This window comes from Mesoplodon mirus, assembly GCF_964341445.2.
Source record: "Mesoplodon mirus genome assembly, chromosome: 4".
Classification (NCBI taxonomy): Eukaryota; Metazoa; Chordata; class Mammalia; order Artiodactyla; family Ziphiidae; genus Mesoplodon; species Mesoplodon mirus.
The window spans coordinates 3,864,799-3,887,177 of NC_138979.1; the positions used below are offsets into that span (position 1 = coordinate 3,864,799).

Below are 22,379 nucleotides of genomic sequence, written 5' to 3' on the forward strand. Positions count from 1 at the left end.
TTTCTCATCCTTGGCAACCCCTGCTGAATTCCTCAAGGGTTTCACAGTTGACTACAAGGTAAGTCCCTGGGGAAGGAATAACAATGGAATGGGAGAATGACAGACTGCCATTTCCTAATACATTATAGAAACTTGTCTAGCAATTTTGTCTTCATCCTCATGCTGCTGTGTTTCTACAATTGCTACCTTAGAAACTCTCCTGGGAATATCTAATAGAAACGCATCTTCCAAGGACATGTGTGTAACACTATAATTCTCATAACACCCTTTAATAGGTACTGTATATAAATTAGTTCATGGAATATGAGCAATAGGTTTACTAACTATATTTGACCTTTTTATTATTTAAACAACCTCTGCAATTAACTAAAGGGAAAGGGAATGTAAAATGAAAAAGAGAACGTTGGGTGAACAGGAGAGATCACAAACAAAATTTGACTTATTGCTGGAACAACTCAGCAGGTTAAATATATTTACCTTTAACAATCTTCTTTGCACAGTCATTATACACTTGCTCTTGAGATGTGTTTGAGTGGAACACCCGGTCAAATGCATAAGGCTTGGACTGAAAAACAGAAACAAGGGTTTCAACTACACAGATTAAAGGTGAACAGACATTTCTAAGCTCCTTTAAAGATGTCATCATATATTTAACCTTCAAAATAGGATACCTACTATGCCTCACTTCATGTCACAGAATCTTTGCAGAAAGGACCTTAGGGCCCAAGAACAAACCCACTAGAATAAACTCCACAAAAACAAGCACGTCTGTTTTAGTCTTTGTTGTATTTCCAGAGCCTAGCACAGAAATTAGCACTACTGTGGTGGGCACTCAGTTTGCTGAGTGAATTTTTATTTAATGCAAATCTTTTCTGGCAGATATTGAGACCCTGTTTTCAATACTAACATCATCTTGCAGATAAGGAATTAGAATCGTGAAAGGTCCAAAAGTTGTAAATGACAAAATTAAAATTCAAACCCAAATCTCCTGTCTTTCGGTTCAGGGCTCCTTCCACTATTCCATTCAGCTTTTCAGTTTACTGCAACAGCATTTCAACCGTTCATCCACTTAATAAGTATTTATGGAGTGCCAATTACGCCGGACACCATGCTAGAGTGATGACCAAGACAGATTCATTCTCTGCTTTAGTGGAACCTAAGTAACAGTGGGGCAGACATCAGACAAATGATTAAGTGACTAGAATTCCGACTTCCGCAACAGAGTGCTAACGAAGTGCTGAGAGCACTTAGAGGAGAACCTGAGACTGGGGAAGGCAGAAGAATGCCGGAGACACACTCTGGACAAGGGATGTTAAAGAACTGAAGAGTAAGTAGCACCCAGCTCACTGTCATTCTCTTCAGTGTTACTCGTGAGGGAGGGTGAGCATGGGGAAGTACCCCAGGCATTGGGAACTGAAAGATCCTGAGGCTGAAGGGAGCTCGCAGCATTCAAGAAACCAAAGGATGTTGTAAGTCTGAAGTGCAAGGATGCAAAAATCAAACGCAAATGTCAACACGGTGAAAAAGGCAAGTAACATCTTAGTGTTATTTTGAAAACAGTTTTGATTTTGTGGGCCCCTTAAAGGATTTTGGGGACACACTTAGAGAACTGCTGATATAGCCTGAGAAGGAGCCAGAGACATGAAATGAAAAAAATCAGGAGTATGATGTCCATGCAAGTCAAGGAAGAATTCTCAAGGAGGAAGTGATTGTGTCAAATTCAGCTGTGAGGACAAAGCAAAACTGCAAAGTATCCAACCACCACAAAGATCAGATTGGAAAAGGTTGAAAAAAGAATAGGAGGTAACCGAACAGAAATCTGGCTGTGGCTCAAAGAAAGCTGTTTTTTAAGATAGACAAGACCTGAGCAAGTTTAAATGCTGGCAGGAACAATCTAGTGATCTAAGAGAGAAAGTGAGCATCTAAAGATGAGAGAGGGAGCAAGGGGATTCTTGGTATTGAAAGTTAAGTGTATGACGGCTCTCTAGTCTCTTCTAAAGTAAAGGAAGGGAGCTGGGCCCCAAAATAAACAATCACGACCCCAGAAATAATCCTTAATATTATCGAATACTTCCTAGGTCTTAGCTGAAAAAGACCATACTTTTTAGAAACTCTACCCCACAATTCCTCTCCCCAAAGCTTGGAACAACAGTAAAGATGACTCAAACAGCCCCTAAAGGCCTGTCCAAAGCCATTCCCAATTCCCCATCCCCTTCCGGCCTCCCACCAGACAGGCTGGAAGCTAACCACCTGCTAGCTGAGTCTCCTTGCAACTAGTGTCACATGACCCAGCTCTAGATACCATGAAGTGATGGTCTGCTGGGAGGTTTTAGAGAAGGGTTTTGTTTTCCTGATAAAAAGGACCACCACAGCTGAAGCTACCCTTTCTCCTTTCTGGAATGAAGGTCTGGAACTGGAACATCCATCTTGCAAACACGACAAATACGATGAGGGAAAGTCATTAACTTAGGATGACAGAGGGTAACAGAGTCAGCAAGTAAAACTAAAGGCCCATCTCCAGACTTCCTATGTGAGAAAAATAACCTCTTATTTATTTAAACCACTATTAGTTTGCTTTCCCTCTGCAGCTGAAAGCATTCCTGAAGGATATACTCAGATGACCTCACTTTGGCATCAATTAAATGTAGGCATCTCAATGTCTGATTATTCTTTGACTACGACATACATAAAAGTGTCCTTTTCCTAAGATTCTGAGACATTAACATTCAAATCTACAGGTGTGGCTAACAGAAGATAATCTATTGTTTCACTGAAGATGTATTCATGATAAACAACTGTGAAAACAAACACAAGTACAGTCAAAATAACAGAAATAAACCACACTAATATTTTTTCTATCAAAAATAAAGTAATTTTCCCTCTTCATTTATCCAGCAAACATTTATTTAGCACCTTATAAGGTATCAGATATTGTAAATGAGTAACAATTTTAGAAATGATATTAATTAGTACAGAGAGTAGGGTTCAAAGAATAATAGAGGATAAGGCTGGATAGATTCTTGAATACTAAGCTAAACAGCTATATACTAGGATCGAATATAAGTGATCAAGTAATGTTAACTAAATCGAAATGGAGACAGCTTCTAGGGTTAAAGAACTCAAGATTAATTTTTTTTTTTTTTTTTTTTTTTGTGGTACGCGGGCCTCTCACCGTTTTGGCCTCTCCTGTCGCGGAGCACAGGCTCCGGACGCGCAGGCTCAGCGGCCATGGCTCACGGGCCCAGCTGCTCGGCAGCATGTGGGATCTTCCCGGACGGGGGCATGAACCCGTGTTCCCTGCATTGGCAGGCGGACTCCCAACCACTGTGCCACCAAGGAAGCCCTCATGATTAATTTTAATTTTACTTGCAAGAAACAAGTTAACAAAAAACAGGTAATAGTGTGACAACTGCATCTCTCCAAAATAAGGCAAATAATATTTTTTTTTGGGGGGGGGAGATTTTGTTTGTTTAATTTTTGGCTGTGTTGGGTCTTCGTTGCTGCATGTGGTCTTCCTCTAGTTGCGGCGAGCAGGGTCTACTCTTTGTTGTGGTGTGCGGGCTTCTCATTGCGTGGCTTCTCTTGTTGCGGAGCACGGGCTCTAGGCGCGCCAGCTTCAACAGTTGTGGCACGTGGGCTCTAGAGTGCAGGCTCAGTAGTTGTGGCTGGTGCACATGCTTATTAGCTGCTCCACGGCATGAGGGATCTTCCCGGACCAGGGCTCGAACCCGTGTCCCCTGCATCGGCAGGCAGATTCTTAACCACTGTGCCACCAGGGAAGCCCTTACCTTAGATTTCTTAAGTGAAGTGGTTCCTATCTGAATCTCCACGGACCAGGCTGAACACCAAATTTGGTTACAAAGGACACCCTTTGGCAGGAATATGTCTTTCTCTGGAATTCTGAATAGTGATTTTCAGATCACATGGGATTACATCATATTAGATTTTCCTTAGTTAGATTCCTTAGATAAATTATGGGTGAACATTCCACAATTGTAAAGGTATATTATGATGGCTCCTTCTATTTAATTTTCGTATTTAAGGTAATCAGGATTAAACACCAAATCATCATACATTTGAAAGGGGAAATCGTGTTGTGCTACAGGTAAGGAACTGGGTCTAACTTCAATGAACTACAACAGCCTGTTTTGGGTTCTGTCCTCTACAGTATACCACGTAAGGAATGATGATTATTAGTAAAGATGCTTAACGATGCAAATATGCATGTTCCACTTTCACGATGCATAAATAAATGTGGGAATAACTTTTTCTATTGATTTTTTTATTTGGTGCTTTCAGCAGGCTCCTTTGAACTATATAACCAGGTGTTGCCCTGGTCCCCCAGTTTTTGTGATAAGAAGTTTGCATATCTAAAGCAAATAGTTCTATCTGTATCATTCAAAGTTGTTCAAAAAATATGCATTTATTTCATTCAATATGTGATATTTACAGCACTTCACTGAGCACTTAATTACAAAAAAAAAATCTGTACAAAGGCTGTAAAGCACAGAGAAACACTACATATTACATTGCCATGGGGCCACATTACATTAAAATCACTGATTATATGAGTAACAGGAAAAAAGTTTGGACAAAATATTGGAAACTGAATTTATAGGAAAATCAGAATCCTAAAAAATTATCTTCTACGTGAGCACTGATTACACGTACAATTAACACTGTAAACTAAAATACTTATTTTTTAAATTTTGATTTAACCAGAAAGCTGTGTACAAAGTGTTGTAAAACTGTTTAAGATAATTTAATTTTAAATGCTGCACTGCAGCAATTCCTTCTTAAACTATTTACTTTGAATCAGGATCAGGATCCAGTAAAATGAACAAAACAAACCACGAGATGACTTTTACCTAGAGATTTTCTAATTCCACTCCTCCTAGCTGCCCTTATAAATTCCCAGACAACTTTTTAAAAAGATAAAATAAAGCACTTTAAAAAATTGGGAAAAATAAAGACCTCAGAGTAATTAATGACTTACTATATGCAAAACACTGGTTTCAGAAAATAATGAATTAAACATGTTGCCTTACACTTTCTAAAGCTGTATCACACTCAGTTGTAATGTATTTTTGCTTATACTTAAACAAAAAACAAAAACAAACGACTAAAATGCTTACCAATTAACTGTTCGTTACTGATTCACAACTCAAATCATTCACCCATGATTTCTAATATTATCATTTAAATTTATTTAAATGTTAAGGAAACCTAAGTAAAGAAATTAAAAGGAAACAACCTAAAATAAACGTTATGCTTCCTGTGGTAATTGTTTATATTCTTTTAACTCTTTCCTCGTATCTTATGTCACATTTGGCCTGCGTTAGAAGGTGGCCTTCTAACCTAATCATAAAACATTTTGTGAATCCTAAATTCTATCATTCCAACACATAAATCTTGATAATACTTATAGATTTGTGTAAATACGCACACAAAAAAAACTGAAGAAATAAGACATTCTTACTACAAATGTGAAAGGAAGACAGCTTTGATGTTCAACCACTGCTGGGAGGCTGAATAATCATAAAAACTCTGTGAGAAACTAGCAGCCTACTAGTGTTTGCCAACTAACAACCCAGGCCTTGCAAGCGTCCTCTGATTCCACGCGCGTACAATATATCACCCTAAAGGAAAAGGATGACTATTTTCATGCTTAACTTCTTGGCCTCACCATGATGTCATTTATAGCCTGAGTTTTTCTGTGGACTTGTTAACAAAGAACCAGCCTGACAGTCCTCACACAGTAGTAGCTGGCAGTTGTCAGGAACCTAATGACTTGTTTGCCAAAATCCTCCTGAGCCACGTGGAGCTATGACATTCATATTCTAGAGCTGAACTTTGGAAACGTTCACATAAAAACTCTAAAGAACTTGAGTTCTGTCTTACATGCCAATGCTTTTCATCTTCAATGTTCCATCACTTGTGATCCCTTTGTCCGGTTTCCGAATTAAGCTATCCAAACATATGCCAAATGTGGAATACCACTAGAGAAAAAGTCAACGTTAACACTGGGTAGCATGACAGCCATGTAGAAGCAAGTTCTGTCAAATGACATCACCAAGAAAGATGACTTTCATTTCCAGTCACAGTTCACCGTTCTGTGGGCAGTATCCTGCCACCCATTTTAATCTCCTTGAGCTGGGGATGTTATTTTCAGAGACCTTTCAATACCAGAGATCAGACCTCAAAAAAAAAACAAAAACGAAAAAAACAAACACCAACCCCACCTTACTTTCTGGTCTCTCAGAGGTTGACAATGGTCCACCAACTCTAGTCATGCCATGGTTTATACTACGAAGGACAGCATCTCACCATCCTCGGCATTATCAAGTTCAAGGTACCTCCTCACCGTAGACGTAGGAAGCTGACACTAACAAGAAACCTAGTTTACTGGTCCAATTTTACCTTTTTCTCAAAAAGACTGCTGTTATACTACTTTGATATACACACACAAGAGTTAACACTCTTTCCCATACCGTTACCCCGTAAGACCCAGTGAGAGTGAGACTCATTTATAACCCAGAGTGAGTCGGCCAGATCCGATGCAAGACGAAACGAAGTCGAGCGCTCCGAGTTCAAAAGACACCTACTTCTTTTCGCAGCCCTCCCCGTTCGCCGTGTGTAACTGTAAACCCGAAGGCGGGCTGGGCGACCACCGAGGGCACTGGTCCAACTGCGCTTGGTGCAGTTTCCCTTTCCCCGCAGGGGAGACGATGCAGTCTAACGCATACGGCTTTCCCCGAGACCACGCATTGTGACTATTTTAAGGTATGGAGGGCAGGTCTCAGAGCTCAACGCGCCCGAATGCGAAGTCGGGGAGAGGCGGCGGCGCGACCCCCCGACAGCACCTGCACCAGGACCCGCACGCGCACGCAAGCCGGCCCCGGTGCCCGCAACCCGCGCCCCGCCCCGCCCCTCCCGCGCGCGCCCCAGGTGCGGGAGGGCCGCGGACCCAGGGCGGGTGCTTCCCGTCGCCTGCGCCGCAGACCAGGGCGGGGCGACCCAGGAGCACCCGAGGAGGCGCCGCGCCCCTCCCCGGGGCCATCGGGGCCCCCAACGCTCGCTCCCCGCTTCCCTGAACTCCCGGAGCGGCCGGGTTCGAAGGAGGGGGCCGGGGGCACTCACCGCGATCATGATCGTGTCTTCTCCCTGAAACTTGGCGATGAACTTATCGCCGCGGTTCACCTCGGACTCGTTCAGCGGTCTGAAGCGACACATCACTTTGATGTTGCACTCGGCCGGGTCCGCCATCTTCCTGGCTGCCGGGGCCGGAGGCCGGGAGCCACTCCCCGCCGCTCAGTCTTGGAGGAAACGGGCCGAGCCGAAGGGCTGGGGTCGCGAAGGCCGAGGGCCCGCGGTCCGCGGCGTCGCGCTTCCCCGGCGGACCGGCCGGGACCGGGGCTGCAGCGCCAGTGCCGGCACCGTCGCCCGCAGGCTCACTTCCGACCCATCATGGCAGCCATGGCGGCGGCGCCGGGCGGCGGCGGCGGCTCCTCAGCTTCTCTTTCGCCGGCGGGGCAGGTTGCGGGGCTAGGGGATCCCGGAGACCGGGAACACGACCTCTTCTTTCTTCCTCGGAGAGAGCAGGCCGCGCTCACCGTCGGCCCGCCCTGCTGTCCGCTCGCCGGCTCGCCGGGTACCGCCTGCTCACTCCAGAGGCCGCAGACGGGCGACGGGCGGTGGGAGGGGCGGCGCGGGGCGGGAGGAGCACTGCGCACGCGCGGCGGGCCCGGCGCCCCGGCGACCAATCCGCGCCCGCGCCGCCGCTCCGCGCCGGGGTCGCAGGGCCAAGTTTCCCGAGGCGCACGCGCAGAGGGACCTGTGGATCCCGCCGGAGGATTCGCCCGAGTTGGCTGAAACGCTAACTTTATTTCCTTTGGAGTACAAGGGACTTGTTAAGACTGCTTGATGTTGTGGTTTAAGTAAAACACTATATTCCTCTTGGAAAGTGTTTGCTTTCTATTTGGTCTGGAGATACATTGATTCCTAGCCCACCTTTTTAGAGCGCTTTGCCAGAAAAAGGAAGATTTGAATGGAGGGCGGTACCTGGCTTCTGATTCAAGCGGTCGCTCATTCCCGAGAGAGTGGGTTGGGAAGACAGGACTAAGCAAGAAAAAGGAGATTTCGTCTGAGGAATACAAGGTGCTGAAGAAATGTGGAACAGTAGGGTGAGGTGGGAGAAGGCCCTCGGGGAACTGGGGGTCCCAGTGACCCCGTAATAATCGTTATGAGACTCGTCAGTCTCGGTACCTGGAGTGTAAAGACGGAAGAACTGCAAAGACAACTAGAAACCCTTCTCCTGGTCCCCAGGATTTGTCTGTGAAATGGAGGAGTGTACTGTGAAAGCCTCCGATGCTCTCTGTCCCCGCCCGATCGTCCTAATACCCCCAGAAATGAATCTAGAGTCCACAGATTCAGGTTTATTGATCCACGGTAATGGGGGAGAGTTCACATCTAAGGAGCCCTGGGGCATCTCACCAAGCACAGAAAAAGATGGCGTTGTTACAGGACTTTCGGGGAAGTGTGGAGTTTAGGTAAAATTTAAATGAAGTTGTGTTTTGATCGGTCCCAACAAAGCAGAGCTGTGAGTGGCATCATGTCTGGACTACAAGTGGACCCAAAATCTCGTTTCCTTGGAACTACAAGGTTCAGATAGATGTGGAACGTTGTCTCCAGAAACCGCTTACCCACAGCTCTGCACCTGGCTTAGAAATCAGTCAAGGCTGCCCCTCTGTGCCTGAGACTCCTCAGCAAGAGTGGGACGTTTTCTTCTTCCTGATGTACTTTCAAGGGGCAGTTTCTGATAGTCTGTGATTTTAGAGAACAATGTTTTCAGTAAGAAAGCAACAGTCACTCAAGGAGGTTGACGTGGCAGGCGGGTCACCAGCTTTCATCCTTCGTAGCAGGGTCTCAAAACGCTTCTGTTCTCAGCCCTGTGCTCTTTTCTCTCCGAACTCGCTTCTTCAACAGTTGTTGGAATCTCTTATCTACAGCCCTGACCTTTTCACCTGTGCGGCATTCCCATCTCTCCAGCTGCTTCTAGGCCACCTTGTGTAGAATGCCCTACCTTAACCTCCAATTTAGCATTCCAGAGATGAAGTTAATTATCCTCGGCTCCCTGCCAGTACTGAGTGCAACTACTCAGCTCTCCATTTTTGATGACCAGCATCAGCATTCTTCCATACTCACAGGCTTAAAAAGTTCCAAGCACCTGTCATTCCAATGTTTCCCTCATCCCCTATACGTGCAGAAGAGAAACATGGGAATCTGTGTATCTGAAGTTCCTCAACTTCCATTCCACCATTCCCAACTGTTCCCCAACTCAGAAGAGCTGAGGAATAATTGTTCTAGAGCAGCGATTTTCAGATTCTGCTCCATGGGGTGGAGGAGCCAAAGAAGTGACTCAGGAGGTTTCACAGGTCTGGTGAGGGAATGGAGGTGGACGGAAAGGCTAAGCCGTGAAGCTCTGGGAACTTCTGCTGTTCAAGGTCCTTTGGTTGCCTTTCGACTCTAGCCTTTCCCCTCTTCCTGCACGACAGATTCTGGAAACTCGGGCTTTATGAAAGCAAAATCCAGAAAGGGAAGTGTCTGCAAGACGCTTCTGCCTTCAGGTCTGACATACACACTCCTCCTGTGCGAGGGAGCACAAAGGGCCTGACCGCCGAGAACCAGGAAGGAGAAGAAGGCTATGTGAGAAACAAAATCTTTTTTTTTTTTTTTTTTTTTTGGCTGCACCGCGTGGCTTGTGGGATCTTAGTTCCCTGACCAGGGATTGAACCCGAGCCATGGCAGTGAAAGCGCCGAATCCTAATCACTGGACCACCAGGGAATTCCCAAAACCAAAATATTTCTAAAAATTGCCCTATCACACAAGTGAGGACTATCAGGCAAAAGGGTTTAAGAAATATTTTCATAAGAAAATAAAAGAATGATTTTAAAAAAATGGTTCATCTCAGTTTTTCTTCCAAATATAGAAAAGACCACCATTATTCAACATTAGCAGTGAAACAGTAGGTTTCCTTGAGGGTATAGTTTGAGACTCATCAACATAATTTTTTTCTTACAAAAATGTGAGTGGTACTTTCACCTATACCGATTTTTTTTAATTAATTAATTTATTTTTGGCTGCGTTGGGTCGTTGTTGCTGTGCATGGGCTTTCTCTAGTTGCAGTGAGCGGGCCAAGCAGGGGCTACTCTTCATTGCAGTGCACAGGCTCTAGGCCCACAGGTTTCAGTAGTTGTGGTGCACGGGCTTCAGTAGTTGTGGCTCATGGGCTCAGTAGTTGTGGCTCATGGGCTTAGTTGCTCTGCAGCATGTGGGATCTTCCCGGACCAGGGCTCGAACCCGTGTTCCCTGCATTGGCAGTTGGATTCTTAACCACTGTGCCACCAGGGAAGCCCCACCTATACAGTTTTAGAACATTAAGTCTCCACTGTGGAAGTTAACCTCCAAAGAATGTCCTCCAGTAAACCATGCCTACTTGGATAACACTGTTGTGTAGCCTCTCTCCTTGACTCTTGGCTGGCCCTTTTATTCACTTGTAAGCAGTACAAGGTGGCAGAAGTGTGATTCTGTGGGCTATCTGAAACTGGGTGAGAAGAAGCCTGTAGCTTCCACTTAGTTCTCTTGGAACACTCTTTCAGGGGCTTCTGAAATGCCACATGAGAAGACCAGTTACCCTGAGAACACCATGCTGGAGTCAATAGAACCCAGCTGATCCCAGCCTTCCAGCCATCCCCACCCAAGTACTAGACTTGCGAGGGAAACCACCTTGTACAGTCCAGACCAGCACACCCACCAGTTGAGTACCAGTGAGTAATCCCAGTTGGTACCCTTGGAGCAAAAGAATCACCCAGCTGAGGTCTGCCCAAATTCCTGACCCATGGAATCATGAGATGTAATAAAATGGTTATTGTTTTAAGGCACTCAATTTTGAAATTTTGTTACATAGCAATAGATAACTGGAATAATCACCTACAACTTGGAACTTAAAGTTTATCTCCTGGAAATAATCCTATAAAATGTTACTTATGTATAATAGGTGTATTTAGGTTGGACTGTACTTTACAGTAATTATAAATAGTTGGAGGGGGTCTGAGAACATAACCACTGTTTATAACATTACTATAAGAAAATTTGTTTCGTATTTAATGTGAAGTGACTTTTTTAAAAATGGGCATTTTGAACAGGAAATTAGAGTATTTCTCTTTTTCAAATGTGTTCAGGAAATACCTGTTCCTTTCCATTGCCACTACTCATTCCTGGTCCATGGCCCTACTACTTCATGCTTATATTCCTCCAACACCTCCCAGCCTCTTTCACATTTGATCATTCAGGAAATACAGGTTGAGCTCCTATGAGCACCACAATAGGTGCTCGGGATGTAATGATGAAAAAGACTAACCAATTGCCTCCCATATGAACTAGTTGCATACAATTTTCAGATTGAATTTCCTAAAATACTGCTTTTATTACATCATTTTATTTCTCAAGAATCTACAAGTCCCTTTTTTCTCAAACAAGTTCAAGTTCCTCTGCTTAAATCCCAAGTCCTTCTTCCATCTGACTTCCCCTTATGTAAGCAGGATTTTCCCACTGTTCCACAACTTACTTTCTTGACTCCTGGCAACTGGCCATTTCACTGACCGCCCCCCCTTATAATGTGCTAATTTCAAGGTCATGTTGATCCCACCCTGAATGTCTCTCCCTTGTGTCATCCAAATCCTACCCATCTTTGGTCAAGTCCCCCCTTCTGCAAATGGCTTTTCAGCACAGAATTATTTCACAGATCAGATAGAAAACCCCTGTACTCTATTTACTATCATAGTTTAATTCTTTAGGACATTAAAAAAATTTTTTTAATTAATTAATTTATTTATTTTTGGCTGTGTTGGGTCTTCGTTGCTGCACAAGGGCTTCCTCTAGTTGCAGAGTATGGGGGCTACTCTTTGTTGCGGTGCGTGGGATTCTCATTGCGGTGGCTTCTCTTGTTGCGGAGCACAGGCTCTAGGTGCGTGGGCTTCACTAGTTGTGGCTCGCGGGCTTAGTTACTCCACAGCATGTGGGATCTTCCCAGACCAGGGCTCGAACCCGTGTCCCCTGCACTGGCAGGAGGATTCTTAACCACTGTGCCACCAGGGAAGTCCCTAAAATATTTTAATAAAAATAACACGTTCTAGTTTAAAAGTAAAATTACAACAATGAAAAACAGAAGTTCTTCCTCCACCCAGTCCAATCCCCATTTCTATTTTTCAAAGCAATCACTTTAACTCTGAGCAATCTCTCCTGGTATTACCCTTCGTATTTGTTTTCTTTTCTTTCTTTTTTTTTATTTTAGATTTTGCCAAATGCTTTCATTTATTTTGTTTTCTTTATTGAAGTATAGTTGATTTACAATATCATGTTAGTTTTAGGTTACAACACAGTGACTCGGCTATATGTATATATATATGTCTCTGTGTGTGTGTATACTTTTTCAGATTCTTTTCCCTTATAGGTTATTACTAAATATTGAGTATTTTTGTACTCAATAATACCTTGTGCTATACAGTAAATCCTTGTTGGTTATTGGTTATCTATTTTATTTTATTTATTTATTTTTAAATTATTTATTTATTTATTTATGGCTGCATCGGGCCTTCACTGCTGCATGCAGGCTTTCTCTAGTGTGGTGAGCAGGGGCTACTCTTTGTTGCGGTGCACGGGCTTCTCATTGTGGTGGCTTCTCTTGTTGTGGATCACGGGCCCTAGGCACATGGGCTTCAGTAGTTGTGGCTCGCGGGCTCTAGACCGCAGACTCAGTAGTTGTGGTGCACAGGCTCAGCTGCTCTGCAGCATGTGGGATCTTCCCGGACCAGGGCTTGAACCCGTGTCCCCTGCATTGGCAGGCGGATTTTTAACCATTGTGCCACCAGGGAAGTCCCTGGTTATCTATTTTATGTATAGTAGTGTGTATATGTTAATCCCAACCTCCTAATTTATCCCTTCCCCCTACCCTTTCCCCTTTGGTAACCATAAGTTTGTTTTCTACGTCTGTGAGTCTCCTTCTGTTTTGTAAATAAGTTCATTTGTCTTTTTTTTTTTTTTAAGATTCCACATAAAAGTGATATCGTATGATACTTGTCTTTCTCTGGCTTACTTAGTATCGATATGATAATCCCTTCATATTTCTAAATAACATTCTTTTACTGCTGCTGCTTTTTTTTTCCTGGCTGCACTGGGTCTTCGTTGCGGCACATGGGCTCTTCGTTGTGGACTTCTCTCTAGTTGCAGTGCGCAGGCTCCAGAGCACCAGAGCTCAGTAGCTGTGGCGTGTGGGCTTCTCTCTAGTTGTGACATGCAGGTTTAGTTGCCTGCATGTGGGACCTTAGTTCCCAGCCAGGGATGGAACCCGAGTCCTCTGCCTTGGAAGGCAGATTCTTAACCACTGGACCACCAGGGAAATCCCTACTGCTGCTTCTTGATTTGTTGTTTTTTATTTTTAAATGAAGTCATAACTCCTTTGCACTGCCCTGCATCTGAATCAACACACACATTTTCTTCCCTTTATCTTCCCAATGTATTTCTTTTTTTAATTTAATTTATTTTTGGTTGTGTTGGGCCTTCATTGCTGTGCACGGGCTTTCTCCAGTTGAGGCGAGCGGGGGGCTACTCTTCGTTGCGGTGCGTGGGCTTCTCATTGCGGTGGCTTCTCTTGTTGCGGAGCATGGGCTCTAGGTGCGCGGGCTTTGGTAGTTGCAGTATGTGGGCTCAGTAGTTGCAGCACATGGGCCCTAGAGCATGAAGGCTTCAGTAGTTGTGGCACACGGACTCAGTAGTTGTGGCTCACGGGCTCTAGAGCACAGGCTCAGCAGTTGTGGCGCATGGGCTTAACTGTTCCACGGCATGTGGGATCTTCCCGGACCAGGGATCGAGCCCGTGTTCCCTGCATTGGCAGGCGGATTCTTAACCACTGCACCACCAGGGAAGTCCCTTCCCAATGTATTTCTATCACCATTTTAAAATTAGTGTACAGTGTTTACATTCTAAATAATTGTTATTCATAGCTTAGCCATGTAATGTACTACGATTACATTTTCTATCTTGTACAATTTTTTGTTTTTCTGGAGTTAATAATTGCCTCACTTTCCCCCAGTCATTTGCTGCTGACACATTCCAAATCTTCATTAGAAGAATAAAGCTACTCTTGATAGTCTGAAGGCATTTGTCCACTGTCTTCTAGCTCCTATTGCAGTCGTGGAGAAGTCTGATTTCCCCTGAGTCCTGATCATTTGTGCGTGATCTGCATCTTTCTTCCAGGCAGCTTTTAGTATCATTTTATCTATACTTCTCTTTTCTTTCCTATTTTCCATTTCCTCAGTTTTTGTTCTCCTTTTTTTTTTTTTTTGCGGTACGCGGGCCTCTCACTGCTGTGGCCTCTCCCGTTGTGGAGCACAGGCTCCAGACGTGCAGGCTTAGCGGCCATGGCTCACGGACCCAGCCGCTCCACGGCATGTGGGATCTTCCCAGACCAGGACACGAACCCATGTCCCCTGCATCAGCAGGCAGACTCTCAACCACTGCGCCACCAGGGAAGCCCTTTGTTCTCCTTTTTGAGAGATTCTCTCAACTTTACTTTCAACTCTTCTGGTGTGTGTGTGTGTGTGTGTGTGTGTGTGTGTGTGTGTAATTATATATTTATATAGATAGAATTTTCTGAATTTTTATTCTCTAAGTGGATGTTTTTAGTGAAATTGGTTCTTGCTTCATAGAACAATATCTTATCTTATTCTGAGGCTCTGTTTTGTTTTTTAATTTTCTAAATTTTTTTCTGTGGTTTGTTTTGGTCTCTGTCACTCACGTTAGAGGATTTTCTCAAATGTGTGGTGGACCTTGGTGTCCTAATACACTGAGTGAGAAACTTAAACACTTAGAAGCTCTGTACATATGAGTAGGGTTTGGAGATTGATGGTTCTCACCACTGTGTGATTGGGCAGGACCTAGCAATTTCATCATGGAAACTCTAAATTGTCATTTTACGTAGACATTTCTTTTGGACTGGTTAGTTTCCTGAGAGAGGAATTCTCCAATTTCTTGGGAGGTGAACATGAGTCTCGTGGCCAGTTTTCTTTGAGGTGAGTAGGTTTGGGTGATGGCAACATTCAGTTTGTATACTTTTATTGTGTCTCCCTATTTTCAGTCAGGCAACTCACCCCTCTATTCAGCAGAGTCTGGTGGCCCAGACTCCACAGATTTTCTGGTTCGACTTCTCCACAGTGAGCTTTCTTCCCCGTGTTGTGCTGGGGAAGCTGCAATCTTCTGGCACTTTGGTTGTGGGAATTGCATTTTAACAGCTCCCTATATAAACTTCCAACTAAATCCTCCTATTTTCAGCTCTACACTGCACCCCTGCCTCCTGAGGTCTGCAAGCTTTCTGGTTTTCTGTGTGGAGAATTGACTGACTTCTTGGCTCTCTGCCCTGCAAGCTTAGGTTTTAGCAACCTCGGGGCTTTTTAGGCAGTTACACACTTCCAGCGTTTTGCTGAAATCCTGTTTGCTGATGATCTTTTTTCAAGTTTTCTCTACATTTATGGCTTTAGGATTTTTGTAATTCTGTACTGTTACTTTAGTGGAGCGTCAGGGGAAATCAAAGATAAATGTGAATATTTAGGTTATCATATTTAATTGGCCACCCTTAAATGGTCTCTAGCTGTTTAAGTGGGTTATAACCCCAGGAATATAACATGTTCCTGGAGGGTAGTAACTGTGACTCATTTTCTCAAACAATGTTTAGCTTGGCGCCCAAGGTCTCATAAGTGCTAATAAATCCTCTACTGATTGAAACTGGAATTCAATAAGGGCCTATTAATTACTATGCTCAAGAGATAGAGGGATACAGGTGTGAATAATTTCCCACTGAGGAAGGCCTAGTCTAGTGGGGGAATTAGAATAAGTATACATCACAGGGATAGGTTCTGTAAAAGCAGTGCCACGACAGCACAAAGAATGGATATTTGGGGTAAACTTCCTGACATTTTGAAGTTGATATCAGGGATGACTGTCAAGATCTTTCACAAAATCTGCCAGAACATTGGGCTGGACGTACCATGATTTGAGCAGGTACATCTTGGTCATGTCTTCAATGCCCAAGGTCTCATTCTTTTTCAGAGTCACTCCATATTAACAATTAATTGTATTATAAGGAAAATACACATAATTGAGAAAGTAGAAGCTGAAGTGTCTCCTATTCATTCATATATTTACTGTGATTTGACAAGCTTGTTAATTCTATTTTCTAAAAACCAGACTTGTATATAGTCTACAATTTTTTATTTTTGCAGACTCCGTTTCAAATGAACATATATACAACCAAGTCTGTACCCCTAGGATTAGGCAGAACAGATCCACAAGAGAACCATCAGGAATTTAATTGCAGCCAGTCCATTCAACTTAATTGAGTAATAATCTGCAATGACCTAAAAATGGTTATCTTTAATCCTACCAAGGAACTTTGCCTTATGTCTTAGCTGGGTTTGATGGGGGAAAGTCTCTGAGGCAGAAATTTATTCACAGGAGGTAAATTGGGCAGTGCTCTCGACAGCACTGCCTGCAAGGGAATGGGGGAAGCAGGTTTAAGGGAGTTGACCTGGGGTGCTGTTGCAACAGAGGCCTCAGTTGATTTTATGGCAAAGCTCTGGAGCAGGGAGTTATTCTAATTGAGACAAAGGGCTGATCATTGGATGTTGGCTGCCCCTGGGGAGGGGGCCTAATCTTAGGTGAGGCAGCTCCCTCTGTGGAGGGCAGTTCCCACAGATGTGCTGAGCCACCATCAGCCTCAGGCAAGAATGGGAAATTCGGGAGTTTGGATGGCACATCACAGCAGCCACTACACCAATGTTTCAGGTCACTTAGGAAGTCTCTATATTGTCCGTTTCTGTTAAAGACTTGATTTTTAACACAGTAAGGACAGTCAATCTGTGCCCTTCCATCAACTGCTCTTTTCTTTTTCAAAAACACAACAAAAACAAATGTCTGAATAAGCTGAATTACAAGGCAGACAACTCGAAATCCATTCTCAGTGAATACCTTTGCGGAGTTCAGATACTTCCAGGTTCTCTAACTGGTCAGTAGGTCAGCAGAATCAACTCCTTCCAAGTATGTTTCTTTTTTTTTTTTTTTGCGGTACGCGGGCTTCTCACTGCTGTGGCCTCTCCCGTTGCGGAGCACAGGCTCCGGACGCGCAGGCTCAGCGGCCATGGCTCACGGGCCCAGCCGCTCTACGGCATGTGGGATCTTCCCGGACCGGGGCACGAACCTGCGTCCCCTGCATCGGCAGGCGGACTCTCAACCACTGCGCCACCAGGGAAGCTCCCAAGTATGCTTCTTAATGTTGAAGAACCTTTGGAACCTTGAACCTTGATGTGTCACCACTGCCCACCTGCCTTTCAATTCTGTTCATTACTGTCACTCCACAAGACTAGAAGTCAGGACAAAGCCTATTTGGAAAGGTAATGAAAATTTCTCTCTAATTTTGGAGGCCCTGAAGTATGATAATTATCAAGAATAGAGTCTGATATTTTATCGTAGGCATCTTAGTTACAGACAGGATTAAACGAGGAGAATCTTTAAGTCAAGAAGATGACGTATCTCTTACCCTAATCCTAATCATGCTGTAACATGTCTATTCCGGTTAAGCCTTTTGCAGGAGTGTCCTACCTTTGGGTTTCACCTGTACAAATACGCAAAGTAATCAAGTTACTTACAAAGCTGTATAAATACAATCTTTATAAGGGTTATGGTCTTTTTCAAGATCCTGGATGGTAAATATATCCTGTATGGGTGGTAATTAAATAAAGCCGCAGTAAAATAGTATTATAATAGCTTGTTGGCTGGATGAACCTATTAGGTTTCAAACCTTTTATTCAACAACATTTAAATGGATGTGATTGTTTGAAGCTTCTAAAGGTGATTTGTACTCAGCCCATTTACAGTTGGTAGTTCTCATGCTCATGAGGATAAAGAGCTACTTTACTACTGATAAATGAGGAAACCACTAGAAGGAAAATGTGTCGTTTCATTGAAATCAACAGTAAATCAACAGTAGGTAGGAGGAATCTCTGGTATTAGGCTTTTTTTTTTTTTTACTGGCAACTCTTCATCTTCTTTGATTTACTCTAAAGGTTATATAGATTTATGTATTAAAATAAAGGGAAGAGTTTTTTTAAATAAATTTATTTATTTTTGGCTGCGTTGGGTCTTCGTTGCTGCACGTGGGCTTTCTCTATTACACACATAACTGTGATACATACTTTATGTGCATATAATCTGTAATTTGGGTTCCATCATTTATTTCTACATTATTATTTCCTCCTTGACCCCCTCAAATCCTACTTCCCTGTCCCACTTGTAATAACCTTAGGAAGAACAAACAGCCACAAATTCTGTTCCTGCAAATCTTCAAGGGAGCTCTGTCAGCCACTGAATGAAGTCAGGCTAACCTCGCATCACTTATCACTCATCATTGAGTTGGTTTATTTGCCATCAGAAGTCAGTGTGACCGCTGCATTAGCTCAGCTGATGAGGAACAGAAAAGAGGGTGGACTCGGGACTCAGCTCCCTGGCTCCAAGCCTCAGCAACAGCACAGATCACAGAAATCCTCCGATCCACAGCGTATCTCCCAGGACTGAGGTCTTCATTCAACAAATATTTACTCACCCCCTAGTAGACACCAGGCCCTGGAGTTACAACAGAGGAAAAAAAAAAAAAGGCCTGGAGCAGTTCAGTGCAAAAGACTAGACCATGGGGATAATTGAGGTAGGGATCCATTTTTTTATGGACAGCTGCTTTTCACAGCACCATTTATGAAATAGTTAATCATTCCCTGCTACTTTATATTGCTAGTCATACACTGAGCTCCCATATACTCCTGGGTATGTTTCTGGGCTCTCTATGATTAAGGATTCCATTGATCTATTTGTGTATTCCTTTGCCTTTAATTTTTAAATTTACAGCAAGTTTTTTTTAATATATTTATTTTATTTTATTATTTATTTTTGGCTGCATTGGGTATTCGTTTCTGCGCGCAGGCTTTCTCTAGTTGCGGCGAGCGGGGGCTACTCTTCGTTGTGGTGCGCAGGCTTCTCATTGTGGTGGCTTATCTTGTTGCGGATCCCAGGCTCTAGGTGCACAGGCTTCAGTAGTTGTGGCACATGGGCTCAGTAGTTGTGGCTTGCGGACTCTAGAGCACAGGCTCAGTAGTTGTGGCGCACGGGTTTAGTTGCTCCGCAGCATGTGGGATCTTCCCAGACCAGGGCTCAAACCCATGTCCCCTGCTTTGGCAGGCGGATTCTTAACCACTGCACCACCAGGAAAGCCGTACAGCAAGTTTTAAAATATAAAAATAAAAATTTAAACTTACAGCAAAGTCAACAGAATTGTATAGTGAACACCTGCATAGCTGCAATCAAGATGCTACATTTACAAACACTTTGCTGTACTTTATCATGTATCCATCCAGCTGTCCATTACTCCATCCATCCATCCATTGATCCATCTTCTTTTTGTGTACTTCCAAATAAATTGCAGATATCAGTACACTTTTCCCTAAATACAATACCACACTTTAAAAATTATAATTTTATAGTAAAGTTATAGTTTCACTGCTACCACAACTGAAATTTTCAATTATGTCTCAGAAATTTTGATATTTAAAGTAATTTCTTGTTAAGACTATGAAAAGTGAAATAGTTGGGACCTTGACGACTTGCTGGGTCAGGGTAAATGGAGCTTATGCTCCTCTCAAGCTCTCTTGATTCTAGACCAACTGGAAGGAGGTGAGCTCAGATAACTTTACGCTGATTATCTGGGTCCCTGGGATCTTAAAAACTGCGAGATACTTGTAATTTCAAAGATTCAGTTTCACGTCGCCAGAGGAGGAGGCTTGAACTTAACTCTGAGGGCAGACTGTTCCCCTGTTCCCCTGTTCTTGGACAAACATGTTAATGGACTTTTTGGTAAAGAAATATCCTATTTTGTAATAAAAAGATCCGAGAAAATGAGGAGCTATACTGTTCTGAGTAATATTGATATTTCCAACATTTGTCTTCATTGTGGGCATTACATCCCTGCAAATCTGAGTCCTTCCATTCTTTTCTATAAAGAAATATGATTTCTTCAGGATAATATTTATTTATTCATTAATTTCTTTTTGGCTGCTTTGGGTCTTTGTTGCTGCGCGTGGGCTTTCTCTAGTTGCGGCGAGTGGGGGCTACTCTTCGTTGCCGTGCGTGGGCTTCTCATTGAGGTGGCTTCTCTTGTTGTGGAGCACGGGCTCTAGGTGCGTGGGCTCAGTAGCTGCAGCACAGGGCTTAGTTGCTCCACGGCATGTGGGATCTTCCCGGACCAGGGCTTGAACCCGTGTCCCCTGCATTGGCAGGTGGATTCTTAACCACTGCGCCACCAGGGAAGTCCCTCTTTAGGATAATTTAATGTTGACCAAAAGAACCATGCTGGTAAAATAACCACCAAAATGAGTTTACTCAGGAATAGCAGAGAATTGTAATTTGGGACAAGAAAAGTAATGGCAAACCATAGACATGGCGGGAGAACACAGGAGAGGCGCTTGCTCATATAGGCGGAAGAGGCAATTGGGGAGGCCTGGGGTGGTTTTTCATTTGCTGCAGGTGGTGGGCAGCTTCACTGAAGGCTGGGGTCCATAAGCTGCGATGAGTGAGTGCGCCCCCTTCAGGGCTTTCCCGGCTGCATTTAAAAGGAGATCGCCTTTATCCATTTTCAGTTTCTTCTTTTTTTTTTTTTTTTGCGGTATGCGGGCCTCTCACTGTTGTGGCCTCTCCCGTTGCGGCGCACAGGCTCCGGACACGCAGGCTCCGGACACGCAGGCTCCGGACACGCAGGCTCAGCGGCCATGGCTCACAGGCCCAGCCGCTCCGCGGCATGTGGGATCTTCCCGGACCAGGGCTCAAACCCATGTCCCCTGCATCGGCAGGCGGACTCTCAACCACTGCGCCACCAGGGAAGCCCTTCAGTTTTTTCCTTAAATGTGCATTTGCTCTTTTCTGTCCTTGAAAATTACTGAGTATTCATGCAGATGTATATGTGTGTCTATGTGTTCTTGTTTAAACTAAGATCAAAGTACCCGGCACATAATAAGTCCTCAATAAAAGTTAATTATTATTAATAATAAGAAGCCTGGACTTCCACTGATGATACAGGATGGAAGCTCAGACTATTCCTATTTTGGCATAAAGGAAGGGAAGTCTTACCAGGTTGAGGCACTGGGCACATCTGAGTCACAGACTATTACAGAATATTAGTGCCTTATTGTCTAGTTATTATGGTTAATTTTTCAGAGAAATGAATGCTACCTATTGGTAAACTATTGGCTAGGGATTTGTGGTTGAGAGTTAGGTGGATAAACAAAGGAGAGCTTTCGGACATGGAGGGAGACAGAAAAAATTATGGGAAAAGTATGGAAGGACTCAGATTTCCCAAGCTCCCACCCTCTCCTCTCCTTCCCCTTCAAAACCTCTCCTCAGTAGAGGATTTTATTTATTTATTTATTTATTTAACATATATATATATTTTTTAATATTTATTTGGCTGCACTGGGTCTTAGTTGCAGCATGTGGGATCTAGTTCCCCAACCAGGGATCAAACCTGGGCCCCCTGCATTGGGAGCATGGAGTCTTAGCCACTGGACCACCAGGGAAGTCCCCAGTAGAGGATTTTAAGCTTAGTCACAATAAGGTACAAACTAATAACAGTTTGAAGTATTAGCCTCCCCAAGGGGTGTTTTCACTTTAACTGGGATTCAGTTTTAATTTAGACTCTACGGGGCTGCCTGTAACATGTAAAACAAGTGAGCAAAACAGCCTAGTCCAAGACCACAGGGTCTGGTGGAAGCTGTGTAAAATTTCAAGCTCAAGTTTTTAAAAATCACCATGCTAAACAAGACATGTTGCTGGACCAGATTCAGTTTGTTGCCTGCTGGTTTATAACTCGTGGGTTAAAGAAAATCTAAATGTGGAGTGGGGGAGAGATAAATTGGGACACTGGGATTGACATATATACACTACTCTAAATAAAATAGGCAACTAATAAGAACCTAGCACAGGGAACTCTACTCAATGCTCTGTAATGACCTGTATGGGAAAAGAATCTAAAAAGGAGTGGATACATGTATATGTATACCTGATTCACTTTGCTGTACAGCAGAAACTAACACAACATTGTAAATCAACTATACTCCCATAAAAATTAATTTAAAAAACAACAACAAAGAAAATCTAAACGTGAAATTACAATTATCATCCAGTGAGTGGTTGAAAACATTATGTATGTGGGTCTTTTTTTAGCGAGGGTAGA

At 43.6% G+C, this 22,379-nt stretch overlaps 1 protein-coding gene across 1 annotated transcript in view; it reads right to left on the reverse strand.

Moving 5' to 3' along the window:
- KIF5B (kinesin family member 5B) overlaps positions 1–7,269 on the reverse strand; it is a 46,543-nt gene extending 39,274 nt beyond the window's left edge. The window contains exons 1-2 of the mRNA XM_082619791.1: positions 7,141–7,269; positions 478–565 (exon numbers count right to left, since the gene is read on the reverse strand). Of these exons, the coding sequence (XP_082475917.1) occupies positions 478–565; positions 7,141–7,266 (214 nt within the window). The 5' untranslated portion in view covers positions 7,267–7,269. The remainder of the gene's footprint in view (positions 1–477; positions 566–7,140) is intronic.
- Between the last annotated feature and the right edge of the window lie 15,110 nt (positions 7,270–22,379).